The 22,784-nt window shown below is 47.7% G+C and overlaps 1 protein-coding gene across 4 annotated transcripts in view; it reads left to right on the forward strand.

The window, feature by feature from the left end:
- The window catches only part of Reep1 (receptor accessory protein 1), a 108,068-nt gene that overhangs the window by 67,145 nt on the left and 18,139 nt on the right, over positions 1–22,784 (forward strand). For 2 of the 4 annotated variants that reach the window (XM_023702930.1, XM_023702931.1), the window contains exons 3-6: positions 1,185–1,261; positions 8,347–8,467; positions 11,165–11,278; positions 19,678–19,728. In XM_023702930.1, the coding sequence (XP_023558698.1) occupies positions 1,185–1,261; positions 8,347–8,467; positions 11,165–11,278; positions 19,678–19,728 (363 nt within the window). The remainder of the gene's footprint in view (positions 1–1,184; positions 1,262–8,346; positions 8,468–11,164; positions 11,279–19,677; positions 19,729–22,784) is intronic. The other 2 variants (XM_023702932.1, XM_023702933.1) reach the window with 1 other exon arrangement.

A 22,784-nucleotide genomic window follows, 5' to 3' on the forward strand; every position in this document is an offset into this window, starting at 1 on the left:
TCTTTAACAACAGGGAATTATGGAAGACGTTAAGCTAAGAAAGAGCTCATTGCATTTGAAATAAGATCATTTTGACTGGAATAAGAAGGACAGATTGGGAAGGGGAGAGATCTAGAGACCAAGATGAGGCTGTAGTTCTAATGTAGACAGGACATGGTGGGCCTGCTCTGCTAAGTTTCCTTCTTGCTAGGATTTTTTTCCCTCTCCCAACTTCTGGCAACTCTGAAAGTGTCAAAATTCATTCTCTAGTTTTTTAGGCAAATAAGGGTCAAGTCCCTTCTGGTCTCTATCTGCATTTCATTGCTCTCTCTAATGCCTTCAAATGGTTGTTTTGAAAGATTTTGTTGAGATTTCCCTGTTACCAGGAGCAGAGTTACTCACGTACAAGCTGTTCCACCATTACTGGAAGTGGAAGGAATACACTAAAGAATCTGAACTTTATTCTGTATTCTGGAAGATTTGAAGTGGGGGAATGGTAGTCTGATGACCTCATACTTCGGGGAGAGTAGAATGGGGATGACCTATAGCAGTGGTCATGAACCTTTGGCATGTGCGCCAAAGCAGGCTGTTCGTACCACTGAAAGCTCTAGAAGATTCTCCATCACTGACCTGTAAGATAAGTGGCTGAGGGGGAGACTGGGAGACACAGGAAGCAATTAGGAGATCATTGCAATGGCTCAAGAGAAATGGCACATGAAAGGGAGGCAATAGAATGGAAGAGGAGGGTCACATAAAAGAAACGTAACGAAAGCTTTCTCCTCCCAGTAATGCTGGGGCTTCTCACAAGCAAGTGACTGTGAAGATGGTGGCCATTTCATCCCAGAGCCTGACCTGGTGAAAGGTCATCCCCCCATGGTGTGTCTGTGTAGAGGAGGCTTGGAGCATTTACTCCTCTGATGTTAGTCCTAGGAAAATGACATCACTCAATCTTGTGTCACTCTTGGTCTGCAGCTCTCCCTTGCTCATTGAGGGCTGTGAGAAGCTATCCAGGGTGCGATTTGACCTTAAGTTTGACCATTTGTAAAACAGCCCAATTGCTGTCAGCCCCAAGGCGTGAGAAAGAGTGTGGGTAGCACTTTCTGGAATCTGCCTCAGCACCTGCTGTCCAGGCCTGTGCCACTTGATGTCAGGCAGCCACTTGTCCTTGATTTTTCGCACTAGCTCTGTGCTTTCTCCTTTAATAGGTCAAGTGGATGATGTACTGGATTATATTTGCACTTTTCACCACAGCAGAGACATTCACAGACATCTTCCTTTGCTGGTAAGTACTCCAGGAATTGGGCCACTTACAGGGTGCTTTGGCCTAGTGTGAGGGGAATGGAGCGAAGGGGCGGAAGCCTCATACCATGCCTCAGGCCACAGATGCAGGTGATTTGAAGTATGTCTCATAAATTGGTAAAAGGTGTTCTTCAGATACAAGTCGAATCTCCTTGTCTTCCTGACCTCTGACATGGGTGAATACCTTGCTTTTCCCTCACCTGGTCCCCTTAGCCGGAAGTGCCATCAGGCTTAGGGTTGGGGTGAGTAAGTGATCTTTGTAGTACGCTTCCCATTGCTAGAGGTACCACTGTGGAAGGTAACTTGTATTTTCATCCTGTGACCAACTCTTAAGACCGGTCTCCCTCCAGAATGTTGAGGTGTTATATTGTCAAGGTGGGGGCGCCACAACTTCCCTGGGTTCCCCAGTGCTGTGCATGTGTCTGGGAACCTATGGAGAAAATGTGGGATGGCTGGGCCCTTTCCCCATAGGAAATTTCTAGAGCTCATGGTTCTTTGAGGGTGTCTTACTGTGGAATGAGTAGGGCCCTTCGCCACCCCTTAGGTGAAGCCTGGGATGATTAGGTGGGCTAGAAGCAGACTTCATTTGTGGCTTGTATTGGGAAAGCCATGAGGTCCCAAGACCTATAGGAAACCCATATCTGAGTGGTTCAATTTAGAGCATCGTCAGAACCCTGACAAAGCCTGATCTAAGACATAGGACTTTCCTTTCCTTTGGGAAGAGAGATTTAGGGGCTTTCAATAGAGGAAATGGCTTTAAACCAAGCATCAACACACTGTCAAGGCCCAAATAGTAAATATTTTGAGCTCTCAAGACCATGAAATCATTATTGCAGCTCGTCTGCTAGTGCAGCATGGAAACAGCTATAGATAATAAGAAGCAAGTGAGTGTGGCAGTGTTCTAATAAAACTTTATTTATTAAAAAAAACAAATAATTGGGTTTGGCCTGTGGACCATGGGTTATTGGGGCTTCTGGATCCTTTCTAGCAAACAATAGATATTGTCTCTGATCAACTGAAGGAAAAGAAGAGAAAGCAATGAGGTTGGGATGTAAGAGTAGCTCATGGAGAGGAAAGAAAAGCTAAAAAATTAAACTCTGGAAGGGAAGCAGTAAGACACCTCAGGACCTCATCCCACGGAAGCTTAAGGACTCTGCTTCTTCCCATTGCCAGCTGACCCCTCAGTACTGTTTATGCTGAAGCTGTCGGCTTCCCACCTAGAAATTGCTTAGCACATATGACTTGATGCTTCCTTCGGGGCACTAAGTACTCAGCTGTGATCTAGAGACCACTTAGCATAAGCAGCACCAGTATGGCCTAAAGAAAGGGACACTGCGGAAAATGGGGCCCAAGAGGTGTCTTGTACATGCACGCTTTAGAACCTGCTGTGTGCCGGTTCTGTGCAGGCACCTGGTGCCCAGTCAGAGCTGTATCCCTCAGTAGCACTGGGGAGAAAGTGACCCAGGGTATTCCTACCGCCAGTGAGGCGCAGATGCTGAAGCACATCCATCTCTCTTCCTGCATCTCATCCTTCCTTCTGTGCCAAAGTAGGTGGTGCCCATCTCCTCTGCCCTCTCTTCTTTGGTGCTGGTGACTGAACAGTGACATTCTTGTTTCTCAGGTGTATGTGCATGTCTCCCTCCCCCCACTCCCTCCTTCACATCTTCTCTTGCTTCCCCAGATTCGATATAAACCTTTCCTCCTGTGTGACAAATACGGTAAGGCGAGGGTGTATCCAACCCGACGTGGGTGCCCCTACAGTATTCATCATGTATCTTTTTAATTTGTAGTTCTTCAGTAGGATTTCCCAACAGAATGAATTGATTAATCAATAAACAATGAATGGATCAATAATCCATGTATGTAAGAGTAGGCAAGGGAGAAAAAAAAGAAAGCAAGAGGAAAGAAATAGTAAGAAAATGTAGTGACTGCTAATGGTAGGAAATTCTGGTTTTGCTTTTAAAAGCCATTCAAAAGGATCCTATTTTTGCCAGAGATGCCACTCATTTGTAATCCCAGCACTGAGTCAGGCTGAGTCAGGGAGATCACAAGTTCAAGCCCAGCCTGGGGAATTTAGCAAGATCCTCTCTGTCTTACTCTCTTTCCTTGTTGCTGGAACAAAATACCCAACACTTACAACTAAAAGGAGAGGTTTAGAAGCCAGGTGTGGTGGCACACGCCTGCAGTCCCAGAGTGAGCGCAAGGACAGCCTGAGCTGCACAGCGAAACTCTGTCTCAAAATAGACAAAGGAGGAGAAGTTTATTTTGGTTCAATTTTAGATGTTTCAATCCCTGCATGGCCAGCTGGCTGCATGCAGGCGTGGCATAGTTGAAGGGTCTTCCTTGGGTGGCCAGGACACAGAGAGTGAAGGGAAGAGCCAAGAAGGGACGTAAACCTTGAGAGCATCCCCAGAAGCCTGCCTCTGCACACTGAACCCCACCTCCTGATGCCAGGTCAGCTGTATGACCCCCATAATCCAGTCACCTTCCCAAAAGTGCCGCCTCTTCATGACGCTTTGGGGGGATATCCATATATGAACCATAATACTCTTTCAAAGCTAAAACTAGAAAAGGGCTGGAGATATAACTCTGTGTGAAGCCTATGGGTTCAATCCTCCATTCTGGGAGGGGGAGCCTATTTTTAACCAAAGTTTTGGAAAGCCTAGAAATTAGCAGGCTCTGATGGCATTTTTTTTTTTTTTTTAATGCGCTGATATTTTTGCCACCTTCAACACAAGGAACAAATCAATTCTTTTGTGATTCTCCTATCACAAGGGTTAACATCCCTTACCTGAAATGCCTTCGGTGTAAGCTCCTTCTGTCCTGGAGGAACAGGGGAGCAGGGAGCAGCACTCTCCTATCCAGTCCAGAGCAACTTGCGGATGGCACCCAACAGGCAGGTCTGCAGGTCACTCTAAATGAGGTCTGCCCTCTGAATTTGTCACCAGAGCTGCTCTGTGTGTCTGATAAGACATAGCTGAAGAGATGAACCCAGAAGATTGGCAGGAAGGAAGATTTTCCCATTAGCCTGGACAGGGTGCACTGAAAGGAGCTCAGGGAATAGGATGATGGGGGCAGACCTGCCAGAGAGGAAAGGGGGCCTGGGCGACCTGAAGGACGACTCAGGCTGAATATGCAAATGCATCTCACAGCCCTCCTGGCACAGCCTGGGGCAGAGGCTCTTAACAGTGGGCTGTCCCTGTGAGGGCCTGGCTTCAAGGACTCAGTGTCTCTTATTCATGCTTGCATGGAGGGGCCACCTCTGTCTATATTGAAAGTGCACACGGAATTTCTACTCCTGGGGCATTTATTCTGCGGTTGCATTTGCACATGTGTGTAGAGAAACATACTAAGAGGTTCTTGTGCAGCTCAGCCTAGATGCCAAAGATTGTTCCCCTCATGAATATTCATGGACCCAGGGAGATGCCTGCACACCCACGTGAGCCATAAAGAGAGGAAGCAGCTCTGTGCGCTGGTGTGAGACGGTCCCTGAGGCACAGTGCGGATTGTGTGTGTTGGGGGAGCGAGGGTGAGAGGGGGCGTACAGAATGCCGCTGCGTCTCTGGAGGGCAGTTAAGCGAGTTGTATGCATCGGCACGATTGTGTGCGCCTGGCTCCAGTCCATGCTGGAAGCGTGCGCCAGCAGCTGATAATAGAAAAGGGACCAAAGGTCAGGGGTGGGAGGGAGACTGCTGTATGCATTTTTAAGAACTATGTGCATGCATGACCTATTTTTTTTTAATAAAAAATACCTCTTTTACATAATAAATAAAAGCACTGCAGCATGGCAGATGCCCTTGGGATCCTCGGTGTATCTTATGCTGGTTTCTGAGCTTGCCAGGCTCATTTGCTTTCCCCTCAGGACTGACAAATAGTTGTTTTCAAAACAAAAGTTCCTCCATCATTAATCACCAGTGTTTCCCTGTGGGAGCACCACGCTACTGCTCTCTCAGCCTGGCTCCTTTCTGCCTGTGAAACATTAAACAGTCTTGCCACCACAAGTGCCCCTTGGCTGCTGAGAAACCACAGAGGATGGGCGAGCCAGAAGCAGAAGGCTGAGACCTTCCTGAGGAAAGAAGGAGGTGGTCTGATTGAGGGGCTGTGTGAGCATTAAAGGGCCTGGAGTTGGCTTGCTAGACATTGCTCCTTTTCATTTCTGGCTCTTTATCTGGGCAGGATTAACTTTTCTGATTTCTCAGACACGCACAGGTGGCCTTTTCTCTCATAGCATCATGTTTTGTTTTGTTTTGTTTTGTTTTGTTTTGTTTTGTTTTGTTTTTGGCGGAGGATGGGGAATCGAACTCAGGGCTTTGCACTTGCCAGGCAAGCACTGTGCCGCTGAGCTATATCCCAACCCGTAGCATCATGTTTTAAGGATACCCTAGGTTTTTTGTTTTTTTTTTTCAAATCATGTGTGGAAAGGCATGCAGCCATAGAAACACTTATCAAGAAGGAAGAAATTAAGCCTGGTGTATGGGGGGATGTCTGTATTCCTGACACTTGGGAGGCTGAGGCAGGAGGACCACTGTAAGTTCAAGGACAGCCTGGGCTATGTAGTGAATTCAGGACCAGCCTGAACTATATAGTGGGACTGTCTTAAAAAAACAGAAATGGAAGAGGTTTGTTAAATCTGCAGATTCCTAGAAACCAGAAGCAACTGCCACAGCGTGCAAGGCCTCAAGGGAGCCCCAGGGTCAGGAGGCAGAGGGAGGAAATGGACCAAAAGGCTTTAGTGGGGTTTGCACCAGGAGTGGGTAAGGCAGGGTTAGTGGGCTTGGGGTTGGCTGGTCTGGGTAATTCTGAGGGCTCTGGGATACAAGGGCTGTCTGTGGCTCTCTGTGACTGTCTGGTTCTGGTCCTGGTCCTGGGGTGATTGGAACACTTGCACAGTGGCCTTTAATGTGAGACCTCAGCAGAGAAGGTGGCTGGGGTGTGGGCTCTGGACTGGTAGGTTTGTGTGGGAAAGCCGGCCTTGTGGGTAAGTTCTTTCTGTCCTGAGGAATTGGCTCAGTTGGCTGAGGAGGTTTCTGTTTTTTTTGTTGTTGTTTTTTTTCCTGGAACCGGGGATTGAACTCAGGCCCTTGTGCTTGCCAGGCAAGCGCTTATTCTACTGAGCTATTTCCCCGGCCCCAGTTGACTGAGGAGGTGTGCGCACTAGAATTCAGAGCCAGTTCTGCTTGCCGAGCTATGTGCATGTAGCGCAGCATCTAGTTGAGGGGGCTGACTCTGAAGTGTGTGCAAAGACCCTCTGTGTGCCAGTACAGCCCCACTAGGGCACTGTCTCAGTTACTCTTCTCTCATTGCTGGGACAAATACCTGATACCCAAAATGAAGGAAGGAAGGAAGGATTTATTTAGCCCATAGTCGCTGGAGATTTCAGTCCATACTCAGCTGGCTCCAAGGCAGAGCAGCACATGGCAGAAGGCGACCTTTCATGGCTGCAGCAAAGAACAGAGAGCAAAATGGAGCAGCAGCAGCAGAAACGGCCACAGAGAGCAGGTCTGTCTCTCTTAAGTTGCATTCAGGCTATCCGCCACAGGCTGGGAGTAGTACTCACACCCATAATCCCAGCAGTACTCACACCCATAATCCCAACAGTACTCACACCCATAATCCCAGTAGATCACGAGTTAATCACAAACTCTAGTCTGCCATGATTGCATGAGGCTTTGGGGGAGTCAAATACACACAAAACACTGTTCTTATAACACACAGTGCGAGGTGGGGAGGCCAGCAGAGACTACCGGACCTGTGCGAAGGTAATGTGGCATGGAATTTGGATGTGTGGATGCAGGCAGACAGAGAGCAATAAGGCCATCTATAGGAGCCAGAGAAAAGCAGGTCCCTTTTATAAGGATTGAAGAAGGCAGGGAATGTTAGGCAGGAAGATTTTAATGAACATCTGTGGTCAGAATTCTCTCACAGTTGGCACCTCAGCAGGCAAAGCCCTTGAAGCATGCAGTGTAAATTTTCCAGCAGCTCCAGATGTCTGCTGATACCCAGGGACCTGCAGAATGCCCTGCTCAGTCTTACCTTCTATATGACAACCTGTGTCTGCCAGTGACAGTTTTGGTGCTGCCTCGGTTCCCTGCTGAGAGTGATGCTTCTGCTGGCAAGCAGGTTGGGGACTGGAGAGTCAGGTTGCTGTTCTGGGTGGGTGTGATTATTTTTTATTTTTGGTACTGGGCATCAAACTCAGGACCTATAGCCTGTTGGGCAGGTGCTTATGCCACTGAGCTATGTCCCCAGGACCTGGGTGTAATTATTGTGTCAATCTCTTGTTTCTCTAACTGGTCCCCTAGGTTCAGGGATGTCAGAATCTTGTCTGTTTCGGGGCACTCCAAGAAGGAAGAGGATGGGGTTTCCTGGCTCATTGTTACCTGCCTGCACCTGGCACGAGCTGGCATATTCAGGTGCTGGGAAAATGTTCCTGGCACAAAGAAATGATTGGGCTCAAGGGTGCATAGGACTTCAGAATCAGATGTTACCTGCACTCTGCGTTCCTCTTTCTTTTGGCAGCAAAAATGTCAAGATGTACTTGGCCAGCACTGACTTGAGTAGGGTGAAGAGCATTCTCCTTTGGGCAAGAGTTGATCTCATGTCCGTATCTCTATTTAGGCCAAAAAGAGCCAGGAAGGGCCAGGTGTTACTATCAGACTAGAAATGGCGTATCAGTTCCACCCGGTGGGAGCCCTCCAAGCATTCGTGCTCCTGGCCACAGGGAACAGGTGAACAACTGGGTGGCAGCAGGGACCTGCCCTTCCGGGCCTGCAGGCGGCAGCTGGAACCACACATCAACCTCCAAGAGCCCAGCCTGCTGGGCCAGCAAGCTGCTGCCGGGGCCTCGGGGTGCCTGATGGGCCGAGCCTCCAGGAGAAGCCGCAGCTGCGCTACGCGAGTGCTGGCGAGTGCCCGGGCACACCTGGCCCTGCTGGACGGAGGGGGAAGCTAGGAGCCCTGCAGCGGGGCGTGCACAGGAGAGGAGGCCAAGTCTGGGTCTCGTCCTTCGTGGAGCCGCGGCAGAGTTGCTAAGGAGCTAATGGGACACGTGTTTTCTTATCTCTCCAGGTTTCCATTCTATTATGAACTAAAAATAGCATTTGTAGCCTGGCTGCTGTCTCCCTACACAAAAGGCTCCAGCCTCCTGTACAGGAAGTTTGTACATCCCACGCTGTCTTCAAAAGAAAAGGTAATTTGTGTGGCTTTGCCTTTCATTCCACACAGCAGGTGAAAGATTTTTTTTAAAAGTGATAAATAACAGATTATTTATGACAAGAGACCCTTGATTGGCTTTTCTTATCTCAACACGTTGGAGCTTCTAGTTTGTTTTTTTTTTTTTTCTTTTAATGGTGCTGGGTCTCACACATGCTGTGTGCAAACTCTGTTACGGAGATCTGTCCCCAGCTCCGTTCTTTGTGACACTGAGGATTGAACCTCGGGAATGCTGTGCTGCATCCCAGAGCTTTTTTTAAATTCTGAGGTAAAGTCTCACTAACTTGAATTTACAATCCTCTCGGTCCCCTCTTCCTAATAGCTGGGAAGTGCGTTAGCTGTCATGTTTCATTATGCCTGGCCCTCAGGCACTTTTAACTGTATTTTTTGGACATAATGTATTTTTTTTTAGAAATAGTAGTGAGATATATACATATATTTGAACAAAGAAAAAAAATTCACTCACAATTTAATTTCCCAAACTGAATTTCCTTCCTTTTATCATCCTTAGCCCCTACCTTTTTATAGAAATGATTTTTATAAAGATCATTTAAAATTTTACATAGAATCTTTTCTAATGTGTATTATGTGCATTGTTTTTTGTTGTTGTTCGTTGATGCAGTGTTTCACTGTGTAGCTAAGCTGGCCTTGAACTCACTATACAGCCTAGGCTAGCCTCAAACTTAAAATCCTCCTACCTCAGCACTCTCTGAATGCTGGAATTACAGGCATATGCCACCAAATTTGGCTACCTAGGATCTTTTTAAAAAAGTACTTTAAAACTTTGACATAGCTAGGTGTGGTGGTACATGCCTATAATCTCAGCACTTAGGAGGCTGAGGCAGGAGGATTGCCTTGAGTTTGAGGTTAGCCTGGGCTACCTAGTGAGTTTAAGGCAACCTGAACTGACCCGTATAGTGAGACCCTGTCTCAAAATCAATTTAAAAAATTTTAAAAATTTGACATAAATCACAAAATCTAAAAAATAAATAAAAATCTGTATTCCTAAATGTATTTGTGCATAATCCTTTCTACTTGGTCTTCATAATGGCTTAAAAGAAAGACCATAGTGACCTTGCTGCTATTTAGATTATCTACATTTTTTTTTTTCTGTTGTAGGTAATTCTTCAGCAAACACCATCCTGTATGGAATTTAGTTCTTTCCTTTGATTATCTTAGAATAAATTTCCAAGAGTCAATGACTGTGTCAAATGATTTCAACCTTATATAATACATCAACTACATTCTTTTCTGTTTTGATCACATAGCAGAATTCTTCAAAATAAAACGAGGATGCTATAAGTGGCCATGTATAGCAATGTCTACCATTTCTGAAAGTTCAAAACCTTTGACTTCCTCCAGGAGAAGACTGTGGAGAGCCAAGTAGTTAGAGGAACAGGCTGTTGGAGACATTTCCCACAGCGCTCTGCCTCATAGTGTGGAGCTAGAGCATAGACCTCTGTCTTGACCTGGTTGTCACATCTTGCTCTTCTTCCCTCCCTTGTCCCCTGTGCTGGACCCCCATGAAGCCATCACTGTAACTTCTATGGAGGTGGACACGATCCTTCTTGAGAGCTGCCAAGAATCACTTCCGGGTCAGCCAGGCCTTAGAGGGCTTCCTACTGTGACTTCCCAGGGAGACCTTGACAGGGAACTCTGCACACCTCAAAGCACAGGAAACGCACCAGTGTGCTGACCTTCAGACAAGACAGAGGCCACATGCTTTTTTCTCCCTAGACTCTAAAATGAGCTACGTGTAGCTGTGAAGTACAGCCACTATCTCAAAAGGATGAGGACAACAAAACAACCCCAAACAAATAGAATAAACCAGATTTGATCCCAGTTGAATTAGGCCAATATTGTGCTTGGTTTTAGCCTGGAGGTCAACCTCAATCTTGTGTTTCTTCCTCATCTTTACCTTGTTGTATGATTCTGGGTGATTTCTAATTTTATTTCAGTATCTGTTGAATGATCTCCTTTGTCAACAAAACTAATGGCCAATTCTTTCTGCATTCTACCCTCTACCACTGATATATATGTGGACTAATATTTGATTATAGAATTAAATAGTTATAGAATAACTGAACTTTAGAACTCCAAGAGCCTCAGGCCTAGAGGACCAGGAAGGTGGCAATGGTTGTCACTGACTGAAACTGCCCATTGTGTGAGGTGCTTTCCTGGACTTACCTCAGCTAATCCTCACCATATGCTACAACTTGGATCATCATTATCCTCATGATCTGGAAGACAAAACTGTAAAGTGGCCAAGAGTGCCAAGGTGTGACAGCCAGTTTATGACAGGCCTGAGGCTAGAAGCTCGATTCTTGGCATTTCTCTCAGCCCTAAGTTCTGTCAGTGTCTTACAGAGCAATTGTGTAATCCTGTGTGCAGTGACAGGATTATCCCTCTTCTTTGGGAGTTAGAGGCTCGTAGAAATACTGCCAGGCCTTGCTGCTGGGTCTTTCACTTGCTGCTTTTTCAAAAGTCCCTTTGCCATTTCCCCTCATATCTCTTCTGCTTTTCTCCACCCACCTGTCTACACACATACTCCACATGTCTGTGACTTTTCAGTGGGAATCAGTGATTAGGCCAGCTGCCAAGGACAGCACTCGGGAGAAGGGAAAGAGAACACAGAACCTGCCAACTCAGTGTGCCTGTGCTGTTCTTTTGACAGGAAATCGATGATTGCCTGGTCCAAGCAAAAGACCGGAGTTATGATGCCCTTGTGCACTTCGGGAAGCGGGGCTTGAACGTGGCGGCCACAGCGGCTGTGATGGCTGCTTCCAAGGTAGGCGGCCGGGCCCTGACTTCCACAGCTGTGTGGGTGTCTCCCTCCCTCCAGCGCACCCTGCATGTCACCTCAGCAACTCACAGGGGTCAGTCTAGGGGTCAGTCTAGGGGCCACTCAGTGGCTCCTTATCTTTGGGGGTCTCTTTGAAAACCTTATGGAAAAAATGATGAATCTTGCCCCAGAACATTCATATTCATTCCCTTCTGTCTCTCTCTGTCACACACACACACACACACACACACACACACACACTATGTGCACCAAAGGGCTGGGGAGATAGCTCAGCAGTCTAAGTGTCTGCCTGGCAAGCGCAAGGACCCACGTTCAGTCCCAGGTACCACATGCTGTGCTGGACCCATAACCCTTGGTGTAGTTGTGCATGCCTGTAATCCCAGCACTGGGGAGGCTGAGACAGGAGGACCACTACAAGTCTGAGCTGCATAGAGAAATCCTGTACCAAATAAATAAATAAATATTTTTTTTAAAAAAGTATGTGTGCCAAGAGGGTCCCACAGCCCCTGCAGCTGCCTTATGGGTCCCAGGCTAAAAACCTGTAAGCTACCTGGAGCAGAGACCTAAGAGGTACAGAAGGAAGTGGAGGGAGAAGAGGGCATCTCTCTCAAGTTTCCCATAGTGCATTGGGAGAGTCACCTAAACTCAAAATGAATGAGTAGAAAGGTCACCTGAGTGAGTGGGTAGACACACACAGGAAGGGACCCAGGGCCGCAGAGTGAGTAAAGCAGTTCCAACATGAAGAAGGATACGCAAAGCTCTAGGTAAGGGTAGTGGAAGTTTGAAATAAACTTGTTGGTCTTTGGGCTATCATGTCAGTAGTTCCTTCTTTTCTCTATCTAGCCCTTTTCAGAAGTCCTCTGAGTTTGTCCTTAGCTTCTTCTCACACCATTCTGTCTTTGCCATTGTCAGTTTCTATTTATATCCACAGGCTTGAACAATTAAACTGGTCAAACATTTCCTCTAGAATAAATTCACAGCATACTGCACTAGTGTCCCTTGTGACTCCCCCCACCCAGGAACCCAGAAGTAGGGTGATGGGCTGCAGTCAGCTGAGAGTAGAAGAAGGCAGTTATACTGGGTGGACACAATAATTGGAGGGTCAGGCCTAGTGGCAAAGTGGTAAGTCCTGGGTGGCAATGCCAGGGCTTGGGGACAACAGTGGTAGAGCTGTGGAAGGACTTGGAAGATGACGATTGATGTAGATCTGGGTGCCCCATGGGCTTTGAGTGGATGTGGGATGGAGGGTGCTGAAAGCCAGCTGGGACAGGGGACCAAGCTGTGTTCCTGTGCTCTAAGTCAGAGAGATGCATGCCGGGAGCATTTCTAGAAGGACTCCTCACACAGGGCTGCGTGGTTCTCTCCACAGCACTTCTGCTGGAAGTCAGGAAGTGCTGCAGGCAGAGACAGGGAGAGAGGGGAGAAGAAACAAGGGAATTATTCTGTTCCAGCCCCCTCTGCCACAGAGAACCATAGGGAAGTGTCCACGGCTCGATACAGCTGGGATCTGCAGGTCCCTGTCCACCTTGGTGTAAGAGCTGTTGGCCAAGTGCCAGATCCCAGAGTGTATCTGGGAGGGAGATTCCACTGTGGTTTCCTGAGAAGGTCTGTCAGCATTTACAAAGAGCAGTGAACCCCAAGAATCTTCTATTTCCCATGCAACCATTGTATGATTTTTTTTAAGTGGAAAGAAAAAATCATTACATTCTAAGTAGGGCCACCTGTACAACATAAAACTACATAAAGCATTTGGCCTCTGTCTTGTCTGAAAGTCAACACACTGGTGTGTTTCCTGTGCTTTGAGGTGTGCAGAGTTCCTTGTCAAAGTCTCCCTGGGATGTCACAGTAGGAAGCCCTCTAAGGCCTGGCTGACCTGGAAGTGATTCTTGGCAGCTCTGTGTCCCTCTTTCTACTCTATCTTCGCTGCCTCTGAGCCCCAAAGGAAGATGAATTCCTCAGTTGTGTCAGAGACTTTAAACATGGTGTGATTATCTGGGTGCAGTATGGGTCACCTCGCCGGTCAGCATGCATGTGTGCAGAAGTTCATTCTCCCTGTCACTTGGGCAGGATGGTCCTTTCCCAGGACAGCCTCAAGTTGGAGCCTCCAGAGCCTTGGTGTCATCCTGGCCTGTCACTGCGGGCTCCCCTCCACTCCTGGGAAAGCCCATGGGGCTAAGGCTTCACCAGCCAGGCACCTTAAAACAGCCAAAACCCAGAGGAAGCTTCAGACAGTCTGAAACTCACCTCAGGAAATAACAGCTCATTAGTTCTTCCATTTGGGCTAAAGTAGCAAGGGCCATCTGCTTTCTGTTGTATTTGGTTTCAGATGAGAAAATTTTCTGCTTTGTAGGAGCTTTCTTTTCTCCTCTAAATATCTAAAGGCCAAAAAAATCCTTTCTAAAACTAATGCCATTTACTTTTGAAATAGATTTGTACTATTAAAAAAAAAAAAAAAAAAAAAACTTAGTGAAATCCAAACTATTTAGCCAGGCTGATGGTGTGTGCATCAGTGGTTTCCATAGCAACAGATGATTGCATCAGGCAGGGTCAGAGGATGATGACTGGCCAGTGGGTCCAAATCTGACTTTTGAGCCCAAACCACCTGAGAGGCTTTGTTTTTCGATTTTTAATAGATTCTCCAATGTGCTAAATCAGAATCTCAGGCAGCAAGCCCATGGATCTTTATTTTTTAACAAGTTTCCCAGGTGATTTTTAAATGGCCAGTTCTGTACAGATCACTGCCTGAGGCCCCATCCACAGCTAACACAGATTGTTAGGGCTTAAGCCATTAGTTTCAGTACCTTTCCTGGAATGCAGATTTAGCTCCTTCGAAGCCAAGTCTTGAAAGTAGGAAAGGCAGTGGTTTATGTGTGCATTGCCCTGAAACTAAATGCTGACTGAAAAGCACACTCACGCCTCCCTTGGCAAGGGGAGACACGTTCTGAGAAAAGTGTCCTTAGGGGCGTGTGTCCCTGTGGGAGCATCCGAGTGGCTGTGCACAGCCCACGTGGTACCACCTTCAGCATGCCGAGGCTGGATGGTCTATACTATTGTATGGGCGTCCGTTGTTGAGGAAAATATTATGTGGCACTTGTTTGTCTGATAGTGGAGCTGTAGATTCTTCTAGAAGCTGTCGTAATCAAGGAGTCATTCCTCCCTCACTCTTCTGCTTGCTTTTCCATCCTTTGATGATGCTCAGGGAGATAGTACAGAGCTTAAATGGAAGGACCGCACTAATAATCTTTTAAAAATGCTATTGATTCCTGAGCCTCCTTCCCTAATAAGTGGGAGCACTTATATGTGCTAATAAGTGATACATCCTCAGCCCTTTAAAAATTTTACAGGTTCTGGTTAAATAGCCCAGACTGGCCTCAAACTTGCGATCCTCCTGTCCCAGGCTTTTGGGTAGCTAAGATTAGAAGTATGTGTTCCCACTCCCTAATATGGTCAAATATATAAGTTCTTTTTTTTTTCTTTCATTTTTTATGTATTTGGTGTAGGGTCTCACTACACAGCTTGGACTTGTAGTGATCCTCCTATTTTCAGCCTCCCCAGTGCTGAGATTATAGGCATGTGCAACCACACTTGGACTCGGTCATGGGCTCAGCATGCCCTGGTAGTAGGGCCGGTACAGCATGCAGGACTGGAGATCGAACCCTGGTCCCTGTGCTTGCCAAAGCAGGCGCTGAGTGTGCTGAGCTATCTCGAAATGATAAATTCTTATTACTATTACTATTTTATTTTAGAACTGGAAAAACTAAAGCAAAAATATTAGGCACCAGAAATTTCTCCCCAGGGCGGTTTACCTCTATCCCACCTTTGCAAGTTCTCAAGGTCTCTCTTCCTGCCCCCCGGAAGTGACGTGCCTTCTATCTAGGGTTCCTGGTCACTGGGCTGTCTCTGCTCCTCCATGCTCCCTGTTTCCTGGCCAGTGACTCCAATCAGAAGGAAAACAGTCTCCAATCTGACACTAACTTTGCAGATCTAGCCTGACTGGAGGCATTGCCTTGTCTTTGTTGTCTTTCTAGCAAAACCCTACCTGTTTATAATTTATTGTCAGTAAGATAAATATTGTTGTTTTGTTTTGGTTTTTACTTATAGAGCCTCCTGTGATGGAAGGATGAGGAGGTCGCTCAGGGGCACAGCACTTGCCTAGCATGTGTGGGGCTCCAGGTTTAATCCCCAGCACCACCAAATGGTGATTACAATAATACCTCCCTGATTAAGATGTTTGAGAATTATTTCCATTTCTGAGGACAGAGAGGAGATGAGTGTCTCCCTTCTCTGGCTTTACTCCCTATGTTTCCTGAATCTATGGGGCTAAGGACTCCAGAAGCCAGTGCTTGTCCCTCTGCCCTCAGGGGACCCTTCCTGGCCACCCGTTAGGTAAGTCCAGTCAGCCATTTTTACTTCTGTTCCAGTGAGACTGTGAGATCTAATTCTAACCATTAGAATTCATCACAGCAAACAGTTTTAAATAGCAAGATGATGCAAGGGTGATGGACAACCCGCTGAAAAGGTGGGGAAGTAAAGTTGCGCTCTGGTCTCCCAAGCAACTGCTCATATCCTGGCTTCGCTTTTCAAAATATGTCTAAGCAGAACTGAGGAAGACTTTTCACCAGCGTGGTTTCCCACACTCACCTTCATCATTCTGTGCCATTCTTGATTGGGTCTGCCTGGGGTCCGCGTAGAGTGCTGCCTCCATACACTGGGCGGGATTAGATGGATTCAGACAGAAAACCCAACGTCACAGCAGCTGGAGTTCCCGGGAGACCAGGATACACATGGAGTCGCTGGTCTGGGGCTCCTCACCCACTCTGCCCCGTGCTCAGCTGTGGAGATGAGTGAGCCTGAGTTAGCTCCCGACCTCAGGGAGGAGCTTGGTGGGACCAAGAAGATCTGAAGAAAGTTCTGAGGACCACACAGGGGCGGCAGAAGCTTTCCTGGTTGTGGGGCCACAGCAGCTTCTTGCTTCTGACATCTCTCGTGCTCGCTCCTTTCCTCCTCTCCTTGCCCGTCGTGGTGGGTGGATTCCCTGGACTCCACCTCGTGCTGCTCTCCCTTCCAGCTCCATCTCACCCTTTTCTCACGTGTCTCCTCATATGCCTGATTCCATCATCTGGGCTCTGCCGGGGGCTCATGCCCCTCATTCCTGCTTCTCTGCAAAACATGTCTTCCTCTGTCGTCTTGGTATCTTCACTCAACACTCCCCTAATTCCCAATCTGCCCCTCTTGTACAATTCTCTCCCTTCCCTTCCCCTCCCCTCCCCTCCCCTCCTAGGCTGGTGCCACCGTGGCTAGCTGTCACACCTTCTGATACTGAGAAGACCTCCATCCTTTCAGGTGCTCAGGCCATGACTCTGCGTTCTCCCAGTCTCCACATTTTCCACTCTTACTCAAGCCCTGACTATGTCACATCTCGTTCCTCCTCCCAGGCCTTCTTCACCCCCAACATCCCTTCTAGCTTAGACTCTTCCAGTAGCTGTGCAAGCATTACCCACTCTTCTCCCTTCCCAATCCCAGCTTTCCAGTCTCGTCTCTCCCTCCCTTTCCAGCTCTCCAGGCACTGTGCCTGCAGTACCACTTTCTTACTGCTATGGAAATAGCAATTCTGAGTATCGTGTATGGAAATGTCTCTTTCCTGCTTCTGCCTTGGCTCTTGTTTATCTTTCACTGGGCTCTGCTTTGACCTCCTTGGAATCCTGCCCACTCTCGAGGTCGATTGCTGCCTCCTCCCTGAAGCCTTCTCTGATCCCAGATGGACCTGGCTCCTCACTCCTTGGCCTTCCGATGGCATTCTGCTGTTGCTGTTTATATTTATGTCGTATGTGTCCCCGGTATGTGCTCAATGAGTGTTAAAGGCCTGGAGGTCGCATCTGTAATTGCTGTGCTGGTAGAGAAACACTTAGCGTCAAGCCTGTGCTAAGCGCGGCCTTTGGAGATGGGCAGACGTGCTGCGCAGTCCTAGCCCTGCTTCTTTCCGTGGCTCCTCAGCTCTCACTACAACACAGAGATGGCAGCTGTGCCTGCCACACAGTAGTTCTCAAGTGATGCACATAAAGAATTTACTGAAGCCAGGTGTGGTAGTACAGGCCTGTAATCCCAGCTGCTGTGGAGACTGAGGCAGGAGGATTGCAAGTTCAAGGCCAGACTGGACAATTTAGTGAGACCCTGCCCCCCCGAATAATAATAATAATAATAATAATAAAGGGCTGAGGGATTTAGCTCAGTGGTAGAACACTTGCCTACCATGCACAAGGCCCTAGGTTCAATCCTCAGTACACATATGCACATGCACGTGCACACACATATACATACACACACACACACACACACACACAAAACAGCTCACAATAAATATTGCATAAAAGTCACTTATTCTAGTCCTACTTTGATTTGCTCTCTAAAGGTGATTATGCTCTTTTCACTGTTGAACAGAAATAAAACAAGTGAGGTGCTGGCGCTGCGAGGCTTTACCAGCGCTCTCTCTCTTCAGGAAAGGAGGCTGTTTCCTGCTCTTGTCTCGTCCCCCTCACGTGGGCCCTGACTGGCTGGGCGAGCCACTCCTCACCCCGGGCTCCCAGTTCCTCGTTGCTGATTTTCCCCACAGTTCTTCCTCCTCTGCAGTCCTGCAGTGTGGGGTTCTCAGGGTTAAAGAAGTGAGTGCCTGCTCCCACCTCCAGGAGAGAAGGAAGGTCCTAGGGGGGCTGGACCCTCACTGTGTGCAGGAAGCTGAGCCCAGCTGTTGAGTAGCTTGCCCCGGGTCACACAGCTGTCCCTTGCAAGCTGACTTCAGAGTGAGGCTCTTGGGTTCCCATCCAATGCTCCTTGCATCACTCCAAGCACCCCGCAGCCCCCCAACACACACTGGCAGAACCTTCCTGTCCATTCTTTACTTCAGTTATACATCCAGGCTTCAAAGATCATGCAGAGCCCCAGAGAGACAGCTGTCTGCCACTGAGCGTTTTAGAGTTGGCCACAGCCCAGGGTCCTGTACAGCTGTCCCCTGCTTGTTTGACCACTTTGGAGCAAACACCTCTGGGAGTACAGAAGAGCCATTAATTCATACATGCAAGAGACTGCTAGCTAATGCCACCGAGAGTTGAAGCAAGGCGGATACCACAAGTACCATAAATTACAGTTGCTATATGATCCTGTGGGCTACCTCTGGCCCATGAACTGTTTTATAAATAAAGTTTTATCAGAACACAGAAAAAATACAGTTTCTTTGAAGCTTTATCACATGAGATAACATGGAGGTGCCCGTGCCTGTGAGTATGACCGTGGCCCCACTCTTCACAGACTTGTCTTGTGCTCTTCCAGCCCTAGTTTTTTTCCTGCTTTCTCATTGTCCCTTTGCAGCAGGGTCTCTCGTGCACCCCGCTTCCCCCAGGAAGAAGGCTCTGTACCACATGACCCTCTTCTTGGGCCTTTGCTCTGCAGGAGCAAATGCTGCGCAGCCGAGCTTCCAGCAGAGACGCTGTCCTGACCTCTGCAGCTGCTGTGAATGGAGGACATGTCCTAGTCACCCTAAAACCCCTTCTCTGGGCTGACACCTGACTCAGATGACCAGGCCGGCCTGGGGCCCAGATCTGACCTCTGAGTGCTTCACCGTTCAGCACAGCCACCTCACCTCACGGCGCCGCCGCAGCAGCCTCTGGGGTGCCTCACCAGCCTGCTCCAGCCCAGACACATCAGGCCAGCGTCCCCCACCACTTAGTGCTGGTGTTGCCCTGTCTTCCAGGGAAGGCGCCTCAGGGAGAGAGGTGTGCTCTCTGCTGCTAACCGAGAAGACTACCCAGTTCTCAGTGTGTGCCACAAAATGCATCTAGAATCTTCTCCTAACGTCCTGTTCTTTTCATATTACTCATTACTCAAAAACTGTGACGAACTGTTGTTTATTTGTTTGGTTTTGGTTTTTGTCAACGACCCCTAGTTTTTCCACCAAAGTGGCACTTTCCCAAGCATACCTAAAATTTCCCACTCTTACACCATGGCCTGTGTCCCTCACTGCCCGCCATGAGCTGCCCCTTGCTCCTGCAAGGCCTCCTCTGCCTATTCAGCCAACAGTGCTGTCTCCGCACTGGAACTGTTGTGCACTGTGTCATCTTTGTCACTTGTTGCCTTATATACATTTTCGTTTTGGTGACCCAGCCAGACTGTGAGCTTGACCAAATCAGCAACCAGGCTACACTCGTCTCTGTTCTCCTGCAGGATGTCATGCAGAACTCTGTGAGCATTTCCTTGGGTTTGTTGAGTGAATAAATAAATGTGTGAGTTAGGGAGTAAAGGCAAGATGTGAGGGTGACATGACTCATTTGTCCCCATGTTACTGGCTCAGTGTCCACAATTTGTTCTCTTTTGTCCCCTTCTCCCTTTATCAGGTGGCTCGACTCTTTCATTTTGCCTCCTCTTTGGACCTCAGAGAAGGGCAGGTAACCCCGTTGAGAGGCGTGACTAACTCCAAACTGATCCAGTCTGGTGGAGAGGCCAGGCAGCCTCCTCCGCCCCCCAGCCCTGGGTGTGGATCAGAGGCAGGTGTCTCCCGCTTGGCACCTGTGTGTGAGCGTGGGGGGTGGTTCCCACCCCCTCAGCCTTCCAGAACCTCCTGGCCTGCTCATTTGATGGCATCTAACATGTGATTAACTCAGTTGGATTTGTTCCTTTCTTTAATGCCTGGAGAATGAGTTGAATTTGGTTGTCAGTGCTGTCATGGTAGAAACTCTTACCTTTCTCTTAGCTTTGTTTCTTAACCCAATTCCATGCTGCAAGCACGGCCCCCGTCCTATTCAGCATGATGATAAGGAGCCTGCCTGGCCTTGGTGTGGAGCATGTGTGGCCGTAGAGGTAGCTGCCAGTGAGCTTGGGACGTGGAGGGGCTGAGACCGGTCTACTAACTCTATAGATCACCGGGGGACAGCGGTGATGCTGGTGGCTTTGTTATCAGTGGCCTCACTTACTAAAACCTCCTGCCTTTACTCTCGTTGTCATCAGCAGCAGGCATTAGACAGTGTGCAGAGTGAGCTAAGCTTCATGCCCTGCTGACCCTTTCTGTGACTTGGTGGGTCCCTCTGGGAAGAGGGCTTCATTGATTTCTATTTCCAGAAGTTCCATGTCTTCGCTCTCTATTCTGTTTGAATTTTTTTTAATATTTATTTTATTTATTTATTACATTTATTTATTGTGTGTGTGTGTGTGGCCAGCTCAGCCCACCAGGGGGCGGGGCTGGCTGGCATGTGGTGCTGGAGGATTGAACCGCGGTCCTTGTGCTTTGCCAAGCTTGTTTCAAGTAGGTGCTTTAGACCACTGAGCCATCTCTCCAGCCCTCTGTTTGAATTTTTTGAAAATAGTCCCAGTGTCATTTTTTGGTCTACTTGGCCTTTGTCAGCATCATGCAACCCCTGTATTCACCCAATGGAATCTTCGAGGTGACTTTCAAAATGTTGTAGTATTACTGATTAATTATATTGCCTTGATTTCTTAAAGGTAATATGTGGTCCTGGTGCAGAGTTCTGAAAGGACAAGAGAGGGTGTATAGTGAAGAATAAGGCTTACCTCTGCTCCTGCCTTCCAGGACACTCCCAGAAGGCAGGCCCTGGGAACAGATCCTAGCACAGTATGATTGTACCCCAGCTCCACGGCTCCCTAAGTTGCAGAAACGCGCTCTGGAGCAGAATGAGACAAATACTAAGAAATTCACTTCCCTTTTCACCTGGTCTCCAACTTCACCCACCAGACATTCCAAGGCCAGCTCAAGGGCAGTCTGTCTTCCCTAGGATACCTTGCCTTGCACGTGTGTACCTTCTGCCCTCAGTTCCCTGTACCCCTCTGACACTTCTTATGTATTCCTATTGGACACGTCCCAAGACCCCATTCAGTGGGAAGCTCCCTCAGGTCTGGGTCTCCTCTGGTGAGGCATCCGGGGATGGGGTGGGGTGAAGACCTCTTGCCACTGTTCTCAGGCAGCTGAGGTGGTTGGTGATGGGTTCACCTATTCAACTCTTTGAGCCTCTAGTGGAATGGTAGATCCCAGGCAGTGACAGTAAGGAAACAATTTGCGAACAACAGACAGTGCCAACAGCTACATATAACTATGGAGCTCAATAAAGATGCACAGGCCGCACTGAGAGTATACTTAAGGGAGTTGGGATGGTTAGAGAAAGCTACTCGGAGCTGTGCAATCATATTTAATTGAGTCTAAATGCTGAGGTTTCTAAGAAATAATTGTCTGTAAACTGATGCTGGGGATTGAACCCAAGGTCTCTGCATTGAACTGCATCTCCCCAGCCCTTTTTAAAATTTTTTGAGACAAGGGTCTTTGTAAGTTTTCCAGGCTGGGCTAAGACTTATGATTCTCCTGCCTCAGCCTGCCAGAATACTGGGATCATATCATTCTGTTAAGTACCACTAAGAAAAAAGATGTTGGCCATGAAAATAGGTCACAGTGTTTACTTCTTCTCATTGAAAAAACTTAATAGTTTTATGTGTGTGTCACTTTAGTACACACATATGAGGCATAAAAGCACGATAAATGGCTTAAAGTCCTCCTAATTTCATTGTTCACCAAAGGGTGGTCTTCTGAATCACTTTTCAGTTCAGCTTAACCACTTACGACCATGCTGTTTCATTATCTTGTTTCTTTTCATGCTTTGATGATGGGGAGCTATTTCTATTAAACTTTCGTTTAAGCTGCTGAAACCCATCCTGTCAGTTCTGAGGCTGCCACTTTCTTGGTTGTACCAGAAGGTTCTATGGAATGTGTGTTAGTTAAGCAGGACTCATCATCCTTCTCCGGTGGTTCTTTAAGTGCTTGCCCTATGCAATCAGGGGAATCCATTGCCCAGCCATGATGTGGGGAATGACAGCCAAGTGCATTCATGTGTGGACAGGGATGACAGTGTGTGTGTAGAGGTGGCAACAGTTGTAGGATCACCCCAGTTGTGGAGGTAAAAAAAAAAAAAATGTGTCTGGGACCTGGCCAACATCACTTACAAGAAGTCTCAGGCTAGGTGGGAGGCGTCATTATTCCAGCAACCTGGTGACACCAAGGCTCTTGTCCTCTTGCTCACCAGTGGTCAGCTCAAGGCCTCCGAACCACACAGGAAGCAGAGAGTGAGGTCAGGTCTTTCTCCTCCTATACATCAAGAAAGTAACTTTTCCAGAAGTCTCTCAACAGATTTCCTCATACGTCCCTTTAGCCAGAATTGCAACTAAGGCCTTCTGTGGCTGCAAGGAAGGTTGGGAAATCTAGTTTTATTTTTTTTTTCCCCTCATCACTTCAAAAATAGAACTGGGGATGACTTTGGATGGTCATCTGAGCGTATCTCATTGTGGTCAAATACATTTGGGATACACTGAATTAAATAACCAGGACTTCTCAGTGCTTTGAATACTATAGCGTGGCTTATTAATTTGAACAGAGAGTATGAAATCTTTCCAAATTTAGGGAGTCTAATCCATATTTATTTTCCCAAAGTAGGGATAACTTTTG

Source organism: Octodon degus, unplaced genomic scaffold (genome assembly GCF_000260255.1).
Source record: "Octodon degus isolate 3935 unplaced genomic scaffold, OctDeg1.0 scaffold00162, whole genome shotgun sequence".
NCBI lineage: Eukaryota > Metazoa > Chordata > Mammalia > Rodentia > Octodontidae > Octodon > Octodon degus.